The 18,751-nt window shown below is 52.8% G+C and overlaps 1 protein-coding gene across 10 annotated transcripts in view; it reads left to right on the top strand.

The window, feature by feature from the left end:
* The window catches only part of ZER1 (zyg-11 related cell cycle regulator), a 43,337-nt gene extending 26,329 nt beyond the window's left edge, over nucleotides 1–17,008 (top strand). For 5 of the 10 annotated variants that reach the window (XM_054519409.2, XM_054519410.2, XM_063713870.1 and 2 more), the window contains exons 9-16: nucleotides 1,279–1,494; nucleotides 2,200–2,241; nucleotides 2,387–2,506; nucleotides 3,141–3,256; nucleotides 3,913–4,101; nucleotides 7,911–8,008; nucleotides 9,467–9,569; nucleotides 16,763–17,008. In XM_054519409.2, coding sequence (XP_054375384.1) covers nucleotides 1,279–1,494; nucleotides 2,200–2,241; nucleotides 2,387–2,506; nucleotides 3,141–3,256; nucleotides 3,913–4,101; nucleotides 7,911–8,008; nucleotides 9,467–9,569; nucleotides 16,763–16,841 — 963 coding nt within the window. In that variant the 3' untranslated portion in view covers nucleotides 16,842–17,008. 10 annotated transcript variants of the gene reach the window in all.
* The last annotated feature ends 1,743 nt before the right edge of the window (nucleotides 17,009–18,751 follow it).

Genomic DNA, 18,751 nt, shown 5'->3' with positions numbered 1-18,751 from the left:
AGCTACTCAGGAGGCTGAGGTAGAAAATTGCTTGAACGCCACAGGCAGAGGTTGCAGTGAGCCGAGATCATGCCACTGCACTCCAGCCTGGGCGACAGAGTGAGACTCCATCTCAAAAAAAAAAAAAAAAAAAAAAAAGCAGGGGCCATTGGAGGCACCTGTAATCCCAGCTACTAAGGAGGCTGAGGTGGGAGAATCACTTGAGCCCGGGAGGGGGAGGTTGCAGTGAGCTGAGATTGCACCTCCACCCTCCAGCCTGAGTGACAGAGTGAGACCCTGTCTCAAAAAATAAATAAAATTAAAGAAAGCAGGCTCCAGGTGCAGTTGCTCATGCCTAGAATCCCAGAACTCTGGGAGGCTGAGTTAGGATCTCTTGAGCCCAGGAAGTAGAGGCCAGCCTGGACAACATAGTGAGACCCCATCTCTACAAAAAACAAAATAGTAGCTGCGCATGGTGGCACACAGCTGTAGTACCAGCTACTCAGGATGCTGAGGAGGGAGGATCGCTTGAGCCCCAGAGGTTGATGCTGCAGTGAGCCATGATGGTACCACTGTGCTCCAGCCTGAGTAACAGAGCAAGACCCTGTCTCAAAAAAAATAAAATAAAAGAAGGTTGGGCGCAGTGGCTCACACCTGTAATCCCAACACTTTGGGAGGCCAAGGCAGGCAGATCACTTGAGGCTAGGAGTACAAGACCAACCTGGCCAACATGGAGAAACCCCATCTCTACTAAAAATACAAAAATTAGCCAAGCATGGTGGCATGCCTGTAATCCCAGCTACTCAGGAGGCTGAGGCAGGAGAATTGTTTGAACCAGGGAGGTAAAGGTTGCAGTGAGCCGAGATAGGTCCACTGCACTCCAGCCTGGGCGACAGAGCAAGACTCCATCTCAAAAAAAAAAGAAAGAAAAAGAAAAGCAGGGATATTGTAGTGGTTCTCTCTAGGGGGGTCGAAAGGCTAAGGGGCTTATGATCAGGAAGGGACAGTGGGGACTTCTGGGTGCTGACAACGTTCTGTTTCTTGACCCAGGTGGTGGTTACATTGAGTTCACTTTATGTTATTTATAAAACTATACATTTGTGTTTTATGCATTCTTCTGTATGAATATTTCACATTTTTAAAAAACATTTTTTAAAGAGACTTGTATAGCCTCCTTTTCCAGAAAACCAGGCTGGACTGCCACAACTCTGGATGATCTCATACCTCTAGAGAGTTCCTAGAGCCCTGCTCCTGAGTCTGACCCTGAATGTGCCCCACTTGTGTCCTGTCCCGGCCCAGGTGCAGCGGAACTGCTGCCTGACGCTCTGCAACTTCAGCATCCCAGAGGAGCTGGAATTCCAGTACCGCCGGGTCAACGAGCTCCTGCTCAGCATCCTCAACCCCACGCGGCAGGACGAGTCCATCCAGCGGATCGCCGTGCACCTGTGCAATGCCCTGGTCTGCCAGGTGGACAACGACCACAAGGAGGCCGTGGGCAAGATGGGCTTTGTCGTGGTACGTGTGGGGGGGGCGCTGCCCCCTTCCTCCTGAGCCTCACTGCTCTCCCCCACCCCTCTACCCTGAGCAAGAGTCTCAGAGCAGGGCCTGGGGCTGGGAGTCGGAGAGGGAGAGTGTGCTGAAGCATGAGGGATTTAGGCTAGACCAAAGGAAGAATTTCTTAATGCTGAATGTTGCTGATGGCCTCATAGATTTCTTCCACCTAGAGCATGCTGTCATCCTGTCCTCATGAGCACAGGATGTCACCCTGTGCTCATCCTGCTTTCATAAGCTCTGTAGGGAAAGATGCCATGCTGTCCTTCCATCATTGTGTCCCCAGCACTTCTTGGCATGGGCCCTGGAGTCCAGTGGGGAGATGATAAATATCACTGGTGAAAGGAAGGAAAGAATGACAAAGGAGCTCAAGAGCTTCTGGTCTCATTTGATGGCTAGGGAAGCTCAAGCCTCAGCGGGAAGGGCTGTGCCCAAAGTCACAGGGGAGTCACCCGAGGGCCAGGAACGGCACCCGGGCCTGCTGATGCTAATACCAAGGGGCTGAGGAGTGGATGCCTTCAAAAGCCTCCCCCAAATATACGGAGACTTGATCCTGTCAAGACTCCTGAACTAGCCATGGTGTTGCTGAGCCTCCCCTCCATCTTGGGTTCGTGGGGGTGGGAGTTCTTGAGCCCCAGCACTCTAGCAGACTCTTGTCCCTGCCTGCAGACCATGCTGAAGCTGATTCAGAAGAAGCTGCTGGACAAGATAGTAAGTCAAGTCTTCACGAAGCCACACTACCCTTTCCCCACCCCGTAAGGGGCCTGGGCTGCCCCTGGGGGAGGTCTATGTTTTGTCAGGGGCCCCCCTCCCCGGGTACCATGAGCCTTGACTGAGCCCTGCCCTGCCCTCACAGTGTGACCAGGTCATGGAGTTCTCCTGGAGTGCCCTGTGGAACATCACAGATGAAACTCCTGACAACTGTGAGATGTTCCTCAATTTCAACGGCATGAAGCTCTTCCTGGACTGCCTGAAGGTAGTGTCCACCTCCTGCAGCAGCAGCTGCCTCAGCTGCCCACATGGCCCCTCTTCTGTCCCTAGGCTTCCCACCAACCAAATCACCCATGCTTCCCAGAGAAGGGCAGTGGGGACAGACTCAGGCCAACCCACCCAGGATTTGCTGCTGACAGAAGCTCCAGACCGAGATGGCCTGGTGGGGCCTCCTGAGAGCCCCCACTCCAAGGGAAAGCCCCTCCCTGTCTCCTCAGCCATTGTTCTCAGCCTGCCCACAGCTGGCCAGAGCCCACTATGCTATGAGCTGGACAGCGGGTCTGTTCATCCTTAAACACATGCTCTGTTTTCCTGCTTTAATTTCTAGGAGGGTCCCTTAAACTAATATTCTGAGCTTTGGTGAACAGAACCACGTCTGTCCCATAGGTCAGATCTCTAATCAGCCTTTGTCTTTGTGGCAAGGAATCCCACCTCTTTAATTCCTTAGTGTGTGTACCCAGCACTGACCTAGGAGCATTGGAGGGTAGGAGGGCAGCATACATGCCCCGTCTTTGTCTAGTTGGCATGGCCAGATGCCCATGAAGCTTTTTGGTTAACAATACCAGATACTAAGTCATTAAGTACTAATTGATGCGGCCCATTGGCTCTCCTTTTCCCAGGAATTCCCAGAGAAGCAGGAACTGCATAGGAATATGCTAGGACTTTTGGGGAATGTGGCAGAAGTGAAGGAGCTGCGGCCTCAACTAATGACTTCCCAGTTCATCAGCGTCTTCAGGTTGGTATTTTTAATCCTTTCCCTTTTTGCCTTGGCTGCCAGAATGCTCAGAGCTCTAGTGTCTGCTCAGTTGCACAACTGCTCTTAGCCTAGGTTTGCTATAAATGTCATTTTCCCTCGATAATGTGGTTTCTTATTCATTCAATCCTTTGTAAGTGATCCTTTTGTAATTATATCTTTTTTTTTTTTTTTTTTTGTGACGGAGTCTTGCTCTGTCACCCAGGCTGAAGTGCAGTGGCGCAATCTAGGCTCACTGCAAGCACTGCCTCCCGGGTTCACGCCATTCTCCTGCCTCAGCCTCCCGAGTAGCTGGGACTACAGGCGCCCGCCACCACACCCAGCTAATTTTTTTGTACTTTTAGTAGAGACGGGGTTTCACCATGTTAGCCAGGATGGTCTCGATCTCCTGAGCTCGTGATCCACCCGCCTTGGCCTCCCAATGTGCTGGGATTACAGGCATGAGCCACTGCGCCCGGCCTGTAATTATATCTTAAATGATCTCAAATCCCTTTAGAAGTAGTCTGGGTATATAGACAATATGGGATAAAGAAATAAGTAGCACCTCTTGCTTCTGGTTTTAAGTTGAGGTCCTGCAGCTGGTATCTGAAGAGAAACTGGGGGAGTGGGACTCCATTTTTCTGTCTTTCTCCTGGCAGCAACCTGTTGGAGAGCAAGGCCGACGGGATCGAGGTTTCCTACAATGCCTGCGGCGTCCTCTCCCACATCATGTTTGATGGACCCGAGGCCTGGGGCGTCTGTGAGCCCCAGCGCGAGGAGGTGGAGGAACGCATGTGGGCTGCCATCCAGAGCTGGGACATAAACTCTCGGAGAAACATCAATTACAGGTGTGGGCAGGGCAGGGAGCGGGGATGCGGTGTGGAATATGGGGTAAGTGCTGGGCAGGATGCTCATACCATTAAGGTCTGCTCAGAGCTCCCACCTTCCTTCTGGTCTTCTGTAGAGTTCTGCTTTCACTCACTGATACGTAGCTGCACACAGCACAGAGCATACATAAGGGCATGATCTCATCCGTGCAGCCTGGAGCATTTGTCATACATGCCAACATCTGCATGTACCCAAAGCCTGCTCTTTGCAAACCACTAATACCTACTGATTTGTGGGGAGGGGTGGGGAGAAAATAGACACACAACAGAAAACCATACAGGTAGGCCGGGCACAATAGCTCTTGCCTATAATCCCAGCACTTTGGGAAGCCGAGACAGGAGGATCACTTGAGCCCAAGATTTCCTTTTTTTTCTTTTTTTTTTTTGAGACAGAGTCTCGCTCTGTCGCCCAGCCTGGAGTGCAGTGGTGCAATCTCAGCTGACTGCAAGCTCAGCCTCCTGGGTTCACTCCATTTTCCTGCCTCAGCCTCCGAGTAGCTGGGATTACAGGCGCCCGCCACCACGCCCAGTTAATTTTTTTGTATTTTTAGTAGAGACGAGTTTTCACCGTTTTAGCCAGGATGGTCTCGATCTCCTAACCTCATGATCCGCCCACCTCGGCCTCCCAAAGTGCTGGGATTACAGGCATAGAGCCACCGCGCCCAGCCGAGCCCAAGATTTCAAGACCAGCTTGGGCAACATAGTGAGACTTCCTCTTTACTAAAAATTTAAAAAATCAGGCCGGGTGCAGTGGTTCACGCCTGTAATCATAGCACTTTAGGAGGCTGAGGCGGGCGGATCACGAGGTCAGGAGTTTGAGACCAGCCTACCCAACATGGTGAAACCCCATCTCTACTAAAAATACAAAAATTAACCTGGCATTGTGGCACATACCTGTAATCCCAGCTACTCAGGAGGCTGAGGCAGGAGAATCGCTTGAACCCAGGAGGCAGAGGTTGCAGTGAACCAAGATGGCGCCACTGCATTCCAGCCTGGGCAACAGACCAAGACTCCAACTCAAAAAAAAAAAAAAAAAAAAATGAGCTGGGTGTGATGGTGCACACCTGTAGTCCCACCTACTGGGGAAGCTGAGGCAGGAGGGTCACCCGAGCCCAGGAGGTCGAGGCTGTAGTGAGCCAACATCTCGCTACTGCACTCCAGCCTAGGAGACAGAATGAGACCATTTCTTTAAAAAAAACAAGAAAACAAAACAGGGCCGGGCACAGTGGCTCACACCTGTAATCCCAGCACTTTGGGAGGCTGAGGCCGGCGGATCACCTGAGGTCAGGAGTTCGAAACCAGCCTGGCCAACGCAGTGAAACCCCATCTCTGCTAAAAATACAAAAATTAGCCAGGCATGGTGGTGGGCACCTGTAATCTCAGCTACTTGGGAGGCTGAGGCAGGAGAATCACTTGAACCTGGAAGGCAGAGGTTGCAGTGAGCCAAGAACTCGCCACTGCACTCCAACCTGGGCAACAGAGTGATACTCCATCTCAAAAAAAAAAAAGAAGAAGAAGAAGAAAACAAGAATCGTTCATAATCTCACTCCCTGAAAGAGAACCCCTGTTGACATTTTGGTGTGTCTCCTTCCAGCAGTGTTTCTATGCACAGATTTCATTACTTTAAGTCAAGCTGGCATCAAGTCCTACTGTTTTATGACTGAATGGCCAATCACCAGGCATGGATCTCCCTCATCATTTTAGGACGGAGTCACTTTCTTTGTGCCATCCTGTACAGATGGACATGTCAGTTGAAAACCCATATTGGGAGGAATGGGCTAACATTGGTAGCGTTGCCAATGTGCCAAGTACTATAGTTCTTGGAGAGAAAGGAAGCGGAATCGCTGGCCCAGGAGTTTTGCACACACGTGTTTCAGCCTTTTGGACCATGACTCCAGGCTGGCCCACAGAAGGCCCTTGTCAGAAGAGCAGTCACAGGCCAGATGCGGTGGCTCACGCCTAGAATCCCAGCCACTTTGGGAGGCCGAGGCAGGAGCATCACTTGAGCTCAGGAGTTTGAAATCAGCCTGGGCAATATAGTGAGCCCTCACCTCTACAAAAAAAAATTTTTTTTTGAGACGCAGTCTCGCACTATCACCCAGGCTGGAGTGCAATGGTGTGATCTTGGCTCACTGCAACCCCCGTCTCCTAGATTCAAGCGATTCTGCTGTCTCAGCCTCCCGAGTAGCTGGGATTACAGGTGCACATTACCATGCTCGACTAATTTTTTGTACTTTAGTGGAGACGGGGTTTCACTGTGTTGCCCAGGCTGGTCTCAAACTCCTGAGCTCAGGCAATCCACCCCCCTCAGCCTCCCAAAGTGCTAGGATTACAGGCGTGAGCCGTTGCGCCTGGCCAAAAAAAATTGTTTTTTAATTAGCCAGACATGGTGGCTCACACCTGTAGTCCCAGCTCCTCAGGAGGCTGAGGTGGGAGGAACACTTGCATGTCCTGGAAAGTCAAGGCTGCAGTGAGCTGTGATCACACCACTGCACTCCAGCCTGGGCAGCAGAGCGAGACCCTTTCTCAAAAACAAAAACAAAAAAGGCCAGGCATGGTGGCTCACGCCTGTAATCCTAGCACTTTGGGTGGCCAAAGCAGGTGGTCAGGAGTTCAAGACCAGCCTGGCCAACAGCAAAATGATGCTCTAACCAAAAATTAGCTGGGCGTGGTGGCATGCACCTGTAGTCCCAGCTACTTGGGAGGCTGAGGCAGGAGAATCATGTGAACCCAGGAGGCAGAGGTTGCAGTGAGCCAAGATTGCACCACTGCACTCCAGCCTGGGTGACAGAGTGAGACTCCATCTCAAAAAAAAAAAAAAAAAAGAAAAAAGGGCTGGACATGGTGGTTCACGCCTATAATCCCAGCACTTTGGGAGGCCAAGGCAGGCGGATCACTTGAGGTCAGGAGTTCGAAACCAACCTGGCCAACATAGTGAAACCCTGTCTACCAAAAATACAAAAATTAGGCTGGGCACGGTGGCTCACGCCTGTAATCCCAGCACTTTGGGAGGCTGAGGTGGGCGGATCACGAGGTCAGGAGATCGAGACCATCCTGGCTAACATGGTGAAACCCCGTCTCTACTAAAAAATACAAAAAAATTAGCCGGATTTCGTGGTGGGCGCCTGTAGTCCCAGCTACTCGGGAGGCTGAGGCAGGAGAATGGCGTGAACCCAGGAGGCGGAGCTTGCAGTGAGCCCAGATCATGCCACTGCACTCCAGCCTGGGTGACAGAGCAAGACTCTGTCTCAAAAGAAAAAAAAATGCAAAAATTAGCTGGGTGTGGTGGCACACACCTGTAGTCTCAGCTACTCAGGAGGCTGAGGCAGGAGAATCGCTTGAACCCAGGAGGCAGAGGTTGCAGTGAGTGGAGATTGCACCAGTGCACCCCAGCCTGGGCGACAGAGCGAAACTCCGTCTCACACACACACAAAAAAAACAAGTCACATGTGCTTCTGTTCCCAGGGTGCCTCTCCCCTCTTCCCCCCAGGCTGGGTCTCTGCTCCTTACTGAGGTCTCCAGCTTTCTGCTCCTCCTAATCTGGGTCCTTTCTGCCTCCCTCATGTGCTTGTGCCTTTATCCTCTCTCCAAGGGAACCTCGTTGTGCAGCCTGCCAGTGGGATGCAGGGCCAGCTATCTCTTCTCCCTGGCATCCTGCCAGCCTGTCACGGTTGGTCACTAGGATTCTCCAGTGGGAGGAAACCTCAGACGAGAAAAGACACACTCCCCACCCCCAGCATCCACAGTGACCTTGATTTCTTTTCCTGCAGGTCATTTGAACCAATTCTCCGCCTCCTTCCCCAGGGAATCTCTCCTGTCAGCCAGCACTGGGCAACCTGGGCCCTGTATAACCTCGTGTCTGTCTACCGTGAGTGCCAACTTGTCCTGGGTTCAGACACTCATCCAGCTGAAAGCAGATGTGCCTTCAGGGAGTATGTAGTCCAGGAGGGGAGCATTAATTGCTGCTGCTAGCTTTTGTGCCTCAGAGCAGAACCCTCCACTTTCCAGCGTTTGTGGGACACCCAGCTTAAGGGCACACTCCTGCCTCATCACCAGAAGCAGGCCTGGCAGGCGAAATACCTGTGCAGAGTTCCTAGACAGCTTTCTTAATGCTTCCCGCTTCCATATGCAGGAACAGTCCAAAATCTCCATGCCTCCTGGGCTCAGTGGTGCGCACCAGCTATTCAGGAGGCCAAGACAGGAGAATTGCCTGAGGTCTGGAGTTTCCAGCTGCAATGACCTATGATCATGCCTGTGAATAGCCATTGCACTCCGGCCTGGGCAACACAGTGAGACCCCCATCTCCAGAAATAAAATAAAAGTCTCCATGCTGTCTGCATGAAAAAAAAAAAAAAAAACTATACCATCAGCTGGCTCCAACCTGGGGGGTCACCAGAATCACCTGGTAAAAATACAGATAAATCTTGGTCCTTGGATTTGTTGAAAAAGAATATCCAGAGACAGGGCTTAGAAATCTATATTTTTACAGAAACTCCTCAAAGGATCACCATCTTTAGGAGCCACTGGTTTCACTGGTTTGGGTGACATTGTCCATAGAATGAGCGCTGGAGGCCAGGCATAGTGGCTCACGCCTGTAATCCCAGCACTTAGGGAGGCTGAGGTGGGAGGATCGCTTGAGCCCAAGAGGTTGAGACCACAATAGACAACACAGCGCAACCCTGTCTCTACTTTAAAAAAAAAATTAGTCCGAGTGCAGTGGCTCACGCCTGTAATCCTAGCACATTGGGAGGCCGAGACGGGCGGATCACTTGAGGCCAAGAGTTTGAGACCACCCTGGCCAACATAGTGAAACCCCGTCTCTACTAAAAATACAAAAATTAGCTGAGCTTGATGGCACGTGCCTGTAGTCCCAGCTACTAGGGAGGCTGAGACGAGAGAATCATTTGAACCCAGGAGGCAGAGGTTGCAGTGAGCTCAGATTGTGTCACTGCACTCCAGCCTGGGTGACAGAGTGAGACTCTGTCTCAAAAAAAAAAAAAAATTATATCTATTATATATATATATTTTGATTATATATATTATATATATATATATAATTTTTTTTAAAAAAATGAATGAGCTCTGGAAATAAGTGCAGCGACTTCAAACCAAGGAGTCACCTCTTGCTTCCCCTACATGGACGCAGAACTCCACCCATGGGGCTGGGCACACATGTCTTGTCCCCATTTCTAGCACTGCCCCCACCAAGGGCTGTGCCTTCACACCCCTGACACCAGGATAGTCCTCACAGACAGGGTGGGTTTCCGGGCCTCAGGCTGATAAGAAGACCCATCCTGATCCTCTGCTGTCTGCTCCTATTCCACAGCGGACAAGTATTGCCCTCTGCTGATCAAAGAAGGGGGGATGCCCCTTCTGAGGGACATAATTAAGATGGCGACCGCACGGCAGGAGACCAAGGAAATGGCCCGGTAAGAGACTAGCAGTGTGTTTCTGCCTGGAACCTTGATTTAGGGGAGTAAGGGCATAGCGGGCGCCCTCTGGAGGTTAGGAATGGCTGAAATTCCCAGGGACAGCTTAGAGTTGAGTATGGAGGTTGACAGTGTATTGATGTCCACCTGGGGCCTCTCCAGATGTCATCTCGACCACACTGTGGCTGGAAACTAGATGACCAAGCTCTGAACGGAGCATCAGGGCCCTCGTTTGTAAGCTTAGTTTTCTTTTATTCCCAACAAATTCCATCCTTTTATCACTGGGTATTAGCAAGTCAGAACTATTCATTATTTTTGGCCAAAGACATTCCCACTAAAGAAGGGACACAGTGTGGTAAAATACATTCTAGAGATAAGACGAGGCAGAGTGCGAGTGAGTTTGCTGAATGTGAAGATCACAAACATGGTAGAGTCTCGGCCTTCCGTGGCTGTGTGGCTTTCACTGCAGCATCTAAAATGTCACCGCCTCCAGTTCTCAAGTTGATCAGGACACGAGAGACTCTCAGGGATGCGACGTGTCGAAATCGTCGAATGACCTTGTTTTCTCCAGGATTCATTCTAGAAGGGAGAACAGTCAAGCTGACCCCAGCACACTTTTTCATGGCTCTGTATAGAGCAAAAGGTCACATGGAGGAGGGGCCTGGAACTCAGAGGCTCCTCAGCCAGCCACTTCCTGGGCCAGGGGAGGGAGGCGTCAGCTGGTTCTGCTATTATATCTGGCCAAAGGCGCTACTGGCCAGGCGAAGTGGCTCACACCTGTAATCCTCGCACTTTGGGAGGCTGAGGTGGGTGCATCACTTGAGGTCAGGAGTTCGAGACCTGGCTAACATAGTAAAACCCCGTCTCTACTAAAAATACAAAAATTAGCTGGGCGTGTTGGTGCGTGCCTGTAATCCCAGCCACTTGGGAGGCTGAGGCAGGAGAATCACTTGAACCCAGGAGGCAGAGGTTGCAGTGAGCCAAGATGGTACCACTGCACTCCAGCCTGGTCAACAGAAGCGAGACTCTGTCTCCAAAAAATAAAATTTAAAAATAAATGGGCGGGGCCCACCCCTAGGTTTTCTTTTCCAGTGCATCTGGGAGGTGGGAGGTGGCCCTGGAATTTTCATGGTTAACAGGGATTCCCGGGAAAGTTGAGAAGCACTGGGTAAGACTGACCAGATACCTACCACTGTCACTTTGAACATTTCTCCAAGGCCTGTGATGGGAATCTGAGGCACTGGCCTGTCTGACAACAAGGAGTAAATGACCCTGGACAATGCTTAGGAGAAGGCCCTCGGCCTGTCCACTGACCCCTCTCCTACTCTGGGTATTTGCTTCCTAAAAGGTATTGGGGTATCCCTTTAACACACAGAGGCTGCAGTGAAGCCCCCAAACCACAGGCTTGGTGTTGAATGGGCAAGCTGTCCGGGGTCCAAGGTGACAACCAACAGTGATAGGTGGCAGGGGTCAGGCTGGGGCAGGCGAGACTCGAAATCTGAGCTGGAGTGCTGGGCCCTGGCTGCCACAGGGTTGTGGGGGCCCTTGTGCGAGCACAGCTGCCCCTGCCCCACCCTGGACCTGCCACTGGATCCGGGCCTCTGGGGGAATCTGATGTGCAGTCAGTTTGGGGACCACTGGTGGACTTCTGGAAAGAGAAGGGTCTGGTGTGCAGGGAAAATGAAGAAGGAAGAGGTTGCTAAAGAAACTTCCACAGGGTTTTGGAGGTCAGGCCTGAGCTGATTTGGGGACCCCCTATCCACAGATGCCCTGGGACTGGGGGTGAGGGAAGAGGGGCATGGAAAGGAAGGAAGCGGAGGATGGCTGGTGATGGCATTCACGGCCACAGGTGCCATTCCCTGAGTCCCCTGCACGTGCCAGCCACTCTGCCAACCCCTCCGTCCACATCATTCGGTCGCATCACCATCACTGTGAACACGTGTTTACCCAGCTGCCTAATGATCTCGGAGGGGCTGGGCTCACCCCCACCCAAACCCACCCTCCAATCCCGTCTCCCCCATTGTCTCCAGCAAGGTGATTGAGCACTGCAGTAACTTTAAAGAGGAGAACATGGACACGTCTAGATAGAGGCCTCCGCCCCCATAGCCGCCACCGCTCTGGACCACAGGCGGGGAGGAAGCATGCTCAAGCAGCCCAGCGGGCGGGCCCCTTCCGAGGGAGCCTCCCACGGAGTGAAGAGACATGGGGGACTTTTGCACAACCGACGCTTTTCCTTAACATTAGTGAGATATATATATTATATATATATTATTTTTTTCGGTTAGGAAGTGTGAAGTTTTGTGTGTATGATTTCTGTGCAAAAACAAAAGCAACACTCCTGAGTCCTTGCAGCTTCCTTGGCCATTCTCAAACCCACTCGGCCTTCATCGCTGACACACTCACTCCTACCCCAACCAGACTAAATGCCTATAACGCTGTGAGTGTCCAGTCCTTGTCCAGGAAACTCAGATCCCGGCCTGGCTTCCTTTCATGAGAGGAGCAGGCCTTGGACAGCGTATCGAGCATCTTGACCCACTGCCCATGCCTGAGAACGCCATCTCGGCTCCCGGGCACAGCTGATGGGGTTTGGGGATTAGAACTTACCCCACTGGGTCTCCCAAAAGCCTTGGTGCTCCCGGCTGTGGGCCATCTGGGGCAGGAAAGTGAGCCGTTCCTAGGCTGAGGTCCAGGCAGCCCTGCCCCTGAAGACCCTCTAGGAGCAGGGTGCCCAGTGGCCCTGCTGCTGTCCGGCCAGGCCTGCCTGAGGCCACGCTGCTATGGAGGCTGCCTCCTAGTCTCCCACCAGGTCCCAGGCTGTGGAAAGCCGCAGCCCAGGGATGGTCAGAACTCGGGGGCAGATTCCACTGCCCCTTCTGCCAAACACATCCAGAACCTGCCCTCAGCCCTGGAAGCTAGCATCTTCTGGGGCCAGGGGCTTGCTTCTTCGCTCCACAGCCCTCAACTGCCCAGGCGCTCCCACCAGCAGAACTGAGCCTGCCTCCTCATCCCAGCCTGCCCCCAGCCTGCCCCCACGCCTCTCAGAGGCAGAGGTCCCACGCCAGCCTTTGAGCCACAGCGGCCACACAGCCGCCTCCAGACCAGCACTCGGACTGCCCTGCAGTGGCCGCTTGGGCCTCCCTGGCGGTCCCGCCCTGCCCTAGGCTTTACCTTGGAAGCCTGAGAGGCGCCGGCTCTCTTGCGCTCCTCCATCGATGGAAACTGCATTGCTTCTCATCGGACACTTGTGGAGCGCAGGGGCCTGGGGAGCAGCGATAACCCTGGAGGCAGCCTTTGGGTGATGGCTTTTTCTTCCCTTTTCCTTCCGCGGGCCTGTTTTCAGGTGTTCCTAGCATTTCCGCCTCCAGGCAGGACGGCAGGGGTGAGCAGCTTTGGGAGAGACACCTGGCCTTTTTCTCCTGGAGCCTCTCCCTCCCGGCCCTGGGAAGCGGGCGGCGGCCCTGTGTTCCCCCAGCTTGGCAGATGGGCTGCATGCGGCGCTCCCTTCCATCCCACGCTCAGCGGCCCCGGCCAGACCCTGGCAGAGTTCACACCTCATTGCTTTACCCCCTGGGGCCTGGGGAAATGTCTGTACTTTGGGATGTCACAGAAATACATTTTTGTGCAAATGGAAAACAGAGAGTCTTTTTTGTGGAGGGGATTGCTAGCCTGGCTTCCAGGCTCTGGAGCAGGGCTTGAGCCACCCCTGGCAGGGGGGCTGCAGGGTAGGTAGTTCTGTGGTAGGGAGGGGTGCGTTTGGTGGGTTAAAGGGCTACAGACTGGGGACAGGTGGCAGGGGACTGAGCTGGAGTACCTGTTTCCTATATGTTCTCTTCGCATCCCTGTGCCCACTGAGGACACAGCTGGCAACCACACCAACAGGGTGCCTGCCCAGGATGGCTTAGCCTGATGAGGGAGACAGATGGCAAATAGAAGATTACGACTCTGTGCCACCAGCAGGGAGAAGGCAGCGGAGGAGGTGCCTCCTGCCAGTGGATGGGAGTGGGCAGGCGGGTCAGGGAAGCTCGGAAGTCCGCTGGGCCACAGTGCTTTGGGGAGAGGGGGAGGAGCCAGCACGATGTCCCCATGTGTCTGGGAGGCTTCTTACAAGAGGACTGAGTGGAGCCAAACCCAGTGAAAAGAAGGAGGCTGCCCAGGTCTGGCCCGAGGGGCTGAGGAAAAGTGCATCCTCAGCAGAGGGTCCCGCCAGAGTGGACAGAGAAGCAGCCCCATGTGGCCCTGGCAGCGTGAGGAACAAGGGTGGAGTGGGTGGGTGGAGTGGGAGGGGACCAAGAAGTTGCTGATGCCAAATCGTGAGGTGCCCAGACTCTAGCATGGCCCAGGGCCGTCCTGGCTGACACCTGTGGTCCCCGCATCTCTATCGACAGTGCCTTGTCATCCTCAAGAGCTGCCTGGTTGGAATAAGAAATGATATGGTGGGCTGGGTGCAGTGGCTCATGCCTGTAATCCCAGCACTTTGGGAGGCCGAGGTGGATCACGAGGTCAGGCGATCAAGACCATCCTGGCTAACATGGTGAAACCCCGTCTCTACTAAAAAATACAAAAAAATTAGCCGCGCTAGGTGGCGGGCACCGGTAGTCCTAGCTACTTGAGAGGCTGAGGCAGGAGAATGGCGTGAACCCAGGAGGCAGAGCTTGCAGTGAGCACAGATGGTGCCACTGCACTCCAGCTTGGGTGACAGAGCAAGACTCCATCTCAAAAAACAAAAAAGAAATGATACGGGTACACCCTTTATAGGCCACCATGAGTGTGTGGATTTTACCCTTTATGTGAGGTTTTAAGCCTGGGCATCAGGACCCAATTAAGCATTTCTGGAAGCTGAGCACTGACTCCTCCCACAGCCTCTGTGAAGCCGAGGTCCCCTCTTCTCTACCCCCTGCAGGGCCTGGACCTGGCCTCTCTCTCCCCTGGCTGACAGCCCCCTGCCATTGGCCACCCACAGGACCTGGGCAGGAAGGGCATCGAGTGGTTTGCCTCAGAACCCTGGTGGGTCGTCTGTGCCTCGGAGGGAATGAGGGCAGTGCCTGCCAGCAGCAGCCAACACTACTGAACCTTCTTCTGTGTGCCAGGCCCCAGGCTAAGTGCTTCATGTACCTTCCGCTTCCTCAGAACCCTGGCAATAATCCATTTCACAGACAAGGACACTGAGGCTCAGAGAGGTGAAGTGACTTTATTTTTTATTTTTTTCAGACAAGGTCTCACTGTTGCCCAGGCTGAGTGCAATGGCACGATCACAGCTCACTGCAGCTTCGACCTCCTGGGCTCAAGCAATCCTTGCACTTCAGCCTCCCAAGTAGCTGGGACAACAAACGTGCACCTCCATGCACATCTAATTTTTGTTTTTTTGTAGAAATGGGGTCTCACTGTGTTGCCCAGGTTGTTCTCAAACTCCTGGGCTCAAGCAATCCTCCCACTTCAGCCACCCACAGTGTTGAGATTACAGGCATATGCCACCATAGCTGGCCTGAAATGGCTTATTACCTCAAGGCTGCCACAGTAAAGGAGGGAAAACAAGATCCTCAGATGTGCCAGGTGCTCCTCCTCTAGCTCCTTGGCCTGGTACCTGCCATTTCCTGTGTCAGGAACACTAGTTCCTGCTCATCCCATCTTATCTCATGGGGCTGAAATTGCTTTGTCTCGTCTCCCCCATTGGACTGTGAGCCACAAGCCACATCAAGGCTCTGCCGTAGCCCAGCACAAAACCTGGCACATGGAGGGCTCTCCTTTTAAAAAGCCGTGGCCAGGCTGGGTACAGTGGTTCAGCCTGTAACGTCAGGACTTTGAGAGGCCAGGGCGGGCGGATCCCTTGAGGTCAGGAGTTCGAGACCATCCTGGGCAAAATGGTGAAACCCCGTCTCTACTAAAAATACAAAAATTAGCCGGGTGTGGTGGCGCACGCCTGTAATCCCAGCTACTCGGGAGGCTGAGGCAGGAGAATCGCTTGAACCCAGGAGGCAGAGGTCGTAGTGAGCTGAGATCGTGCTATTGCACTCCAGCCCAGGTGACAGAGCAAGACTCCATCTCAAAAACAAACAAACAAACAAAAACAAAAACCTAGGTGACAGGATGAGCTGTGCAGCAAACCACAGTGGCACATGTTTACCTATGTAACAAACCTGCACATTCTACACATGTACCCCTGAACTTAAAATAAAAGTTGGAGAGAAAAAAAAAGAAACTAATTTTGCCGCTCAGCACCTTCAAACATGACCTACCTCTCCAAAAGTAGACTGATGTCTAAACCATAAAGCCATTTTACTGAGTCTCCCTAAGAAATGTGACCTCTGGCTGGGCACAGTGGTTCACACTTGTAATCCCAGCATTTTGGGAGGCCGAGGCAGGCGGATCACAAGGTAAGGAGTTCAAGGCCACCCTGGCCAACATGGTGAAATCCTGTGTCTACTAAGAATTAAAAAAAAAATTAGCCAGGCATGGTGGCATGTGCCTGTAATCCCAGCTACTTTAGAAGCTAAGGCAGGAGAATTGCTTGAACCCAGGAGGCGGAGGTTGCAGTGAGCCGAAATCACACCAGGGAAACAGTACGAAACTCCCTCTCAAAAAAACCAAAAAGTGTTGGGTGCGGTGGCTCACGCCTGTAATCCCAACACTCTGGGAGGCCAAGGTGGGCGGGTCACCTGAGGTCGGGAGTTCGAGACCAGCCTGACCAACATGGAGAATCCCCATCTCTACTAAAAATAAAAAATTAGCCGGGCATGGTGGCGGGTGCCTGTAATCCCAGCTACTCGGGAGGCTGAGGCAGGAGAATCGCTTGAACCTGGGAGGCAGAGGTTGCAGTGAGCCGAGATCGCGCCATTGCACTCCAGCCTGGGCAACAAGAGCAAAACTCCATCTCAAAAAAAAAAAAATGTGGTGGGATGGGAACTTACAATTGTGATCCTTCCTCTGTCCATTTGAGATGAGTGTGTATCTCCTACAACTCAGGAGTGTCTTTTCAAGGACCTGAAGGCCATTCTATTGAAATGTAATATCAGGAAGGACGGAGCCTCTGTCTCCCAGTCTCTGCGGGAGAACTGAGTCCTAACTCTCACCATTGCCAGCGAGCACACGGAGCTGCCTAATCACATTTACCATGACCAACCCTTCGGAATTTTTCATTTCCCTTACTCTGCTGAAGCCCTCACCATTTCCCTCCACTCCCTCATTCTCCCTTTAAGCCAGACACGGTGGTGCACGCCTGCAGTCCCAGCTACTCTGGAGGCTGAGGGGGAAGATTGCCTCAGGTCAGGAGTTTGAGGCCATCCTGGGCAACATAGCGAGACCCCATCTCAAGAAAGCAGAAAACCAAAACCACAAAAAACATCAGTCACCTCTGCACAAACGGAAGTTTCAGGTGGTTCACACTGGGCTCTCCGCCCTATCAACAGTATATTGTTAATTAAAATCTGTCCTTACTATTTGAACTAGTGTTGGGATGTTTGATACTAGCACAGTGCCTAACCCACGGAAACTTCAGAATTATGTGCTGAGTGGATAACGTGCTGGATGTCCCCACTGAGCACATTAGATCCTGCACCCAGTGCAGTAGTCAAGACTGAGCTGCAAATGACAGACGCCCAACTCAAACATCTACTCAGGCTAGTCAAAGGTGGGAATTGGGGCCAGGCATGGTGGCTCACACCTGTAATCCCAGCACTTTGGGAGGCCGAGTTAGGCAGATCACTTGAAGTCAGGAAATCGAGACCGGCCTGGACAACATGGTGAAACCCTGTCTCTGCTAAAAATACAAAAATTAGCTGGGCGTGGTGGCATGTGCCTGTAGCCCCAGCTACTTGGGAGGCTGAGGCAGGAGAATCGCTTGAACTTGGGAGGTGGAGGTTGCAGTGAGCCCAGATCGCGCCACTGCACTCCAGCCTAGGCAACAGAGTGAGGCTCTGTCTCCAAAAAAAAAAAAAAAAAAGGTGGGAATTCATTGACTCTTGCAACCAGGGGATGCAGACTCAGTATCAGCTTCAGGGACAGCCGGATCTAGAGGGCTCAGACAATGTTGTTCAGACCATCTCTTGCTCCCTCCTTTAGTGCTGCTTATCCATCTCTATGTGTCTTTATAAGTTGGTCTCATTTTCTCCAGCCACAGACAGGGTAAGCCCTCTCCGCCCAGCGTAAAGACGGCTCCCAGTTGCCTTATATCCCATTCCTTAGGCTTGAGATCCAAAAGAATGCTCCTTCCTCTCAGCATCTAGACAGTAATCTCATGGAAGGCCTGTGATTGGTTCTGCAGAGTCGAACGCCCACAGCCTGCCACTCGCCATCCTATGGGGTGAGGGGCAGTCCCTCCAATCACATGGGATGGGAAGTCGATTCCCCAACCAAAAAAAGGATGTTGAGCTGAGAAAAACAACAGATGTCAGAGGAGTATCCTGGAGGAGCTGGGATGGGGCCAATCAGAGGGAGGCGGAGGAGGATGCTGGTATCAGTGGGAGGTGCTGTGGAAAGGCAGGGCTGAGTGGAGAAGGCCCTGGGGACACAGGGAAGGAGGGCAGCCTGAAGCCCCCGGCGAGGAAAGTCCACCTGTACGTGGTGGCTCACAGCAGGAGAGGCAAGACAGTCCCGTGCTAGACAAAGCGCTTCCATTATTTAGTCCTCCCAAACACCTTAGGAGGAAGACACTATTGTAATCCCCCTTATAGAGACAGAAAACAGCTCAGAGGGGCTCAGTAACTCGCCCAGGGTCACACAGGTAGGAAGGGGCAGTGCTGGGATTTCTGACTCCCGCCTAAGTTGGATCACCCATAGTCAGAATGTGCACCACGTACCTCCACTTTTCTCTCGTCCGTTTGCAATATCTGAGAATACATAGCAAGAAGGTAAAGCTGTCACCACAGAGCAACCTTGGGCGAGCCCTGGCCCTCTCGAGACTTTAGTCATCACATCTCTGAAATGGGTACAATTTTGCCTCCCGGACTCACAGCAAACCGCTGGATCTTTGAAGCGCCCAGGGAGCTACGCGCATGCGCGAGGCCGCGGGGGCGGGCACAGGGGAGCGTGGGGGAGGTGCGCGCGCGCTCCTGTGCTTTCAAAAGTTACCTGGTGGGTGGGGCTGGAGTTGGGGGAGTTACCAGCTGCGCGCGCGCCAGCCCCTCCCTCACCCTCTTCAGGCACCTGTTGGCTTGAGGGTCCACTCGGCCGCAGCTGCCACCCAATAG

Source organism: Pongo abelii, chromosome 13, assembly GCF_028885655.2.
Source record: "Pongo abelii isolate AG06213 chromosome 13, NHGRI_mPonAbe1-v2.0_pri, whole genome shotgun sequence".
NCBI classification, from domain to species: Eukaryota; Metazoa; Chordata; class Mammalia; order Primates; family Hominidae; genus Pongo; species Pongo abelii.
This window is presented reverse-complemented; position numbering and strand designations above follow the sequence as displayed.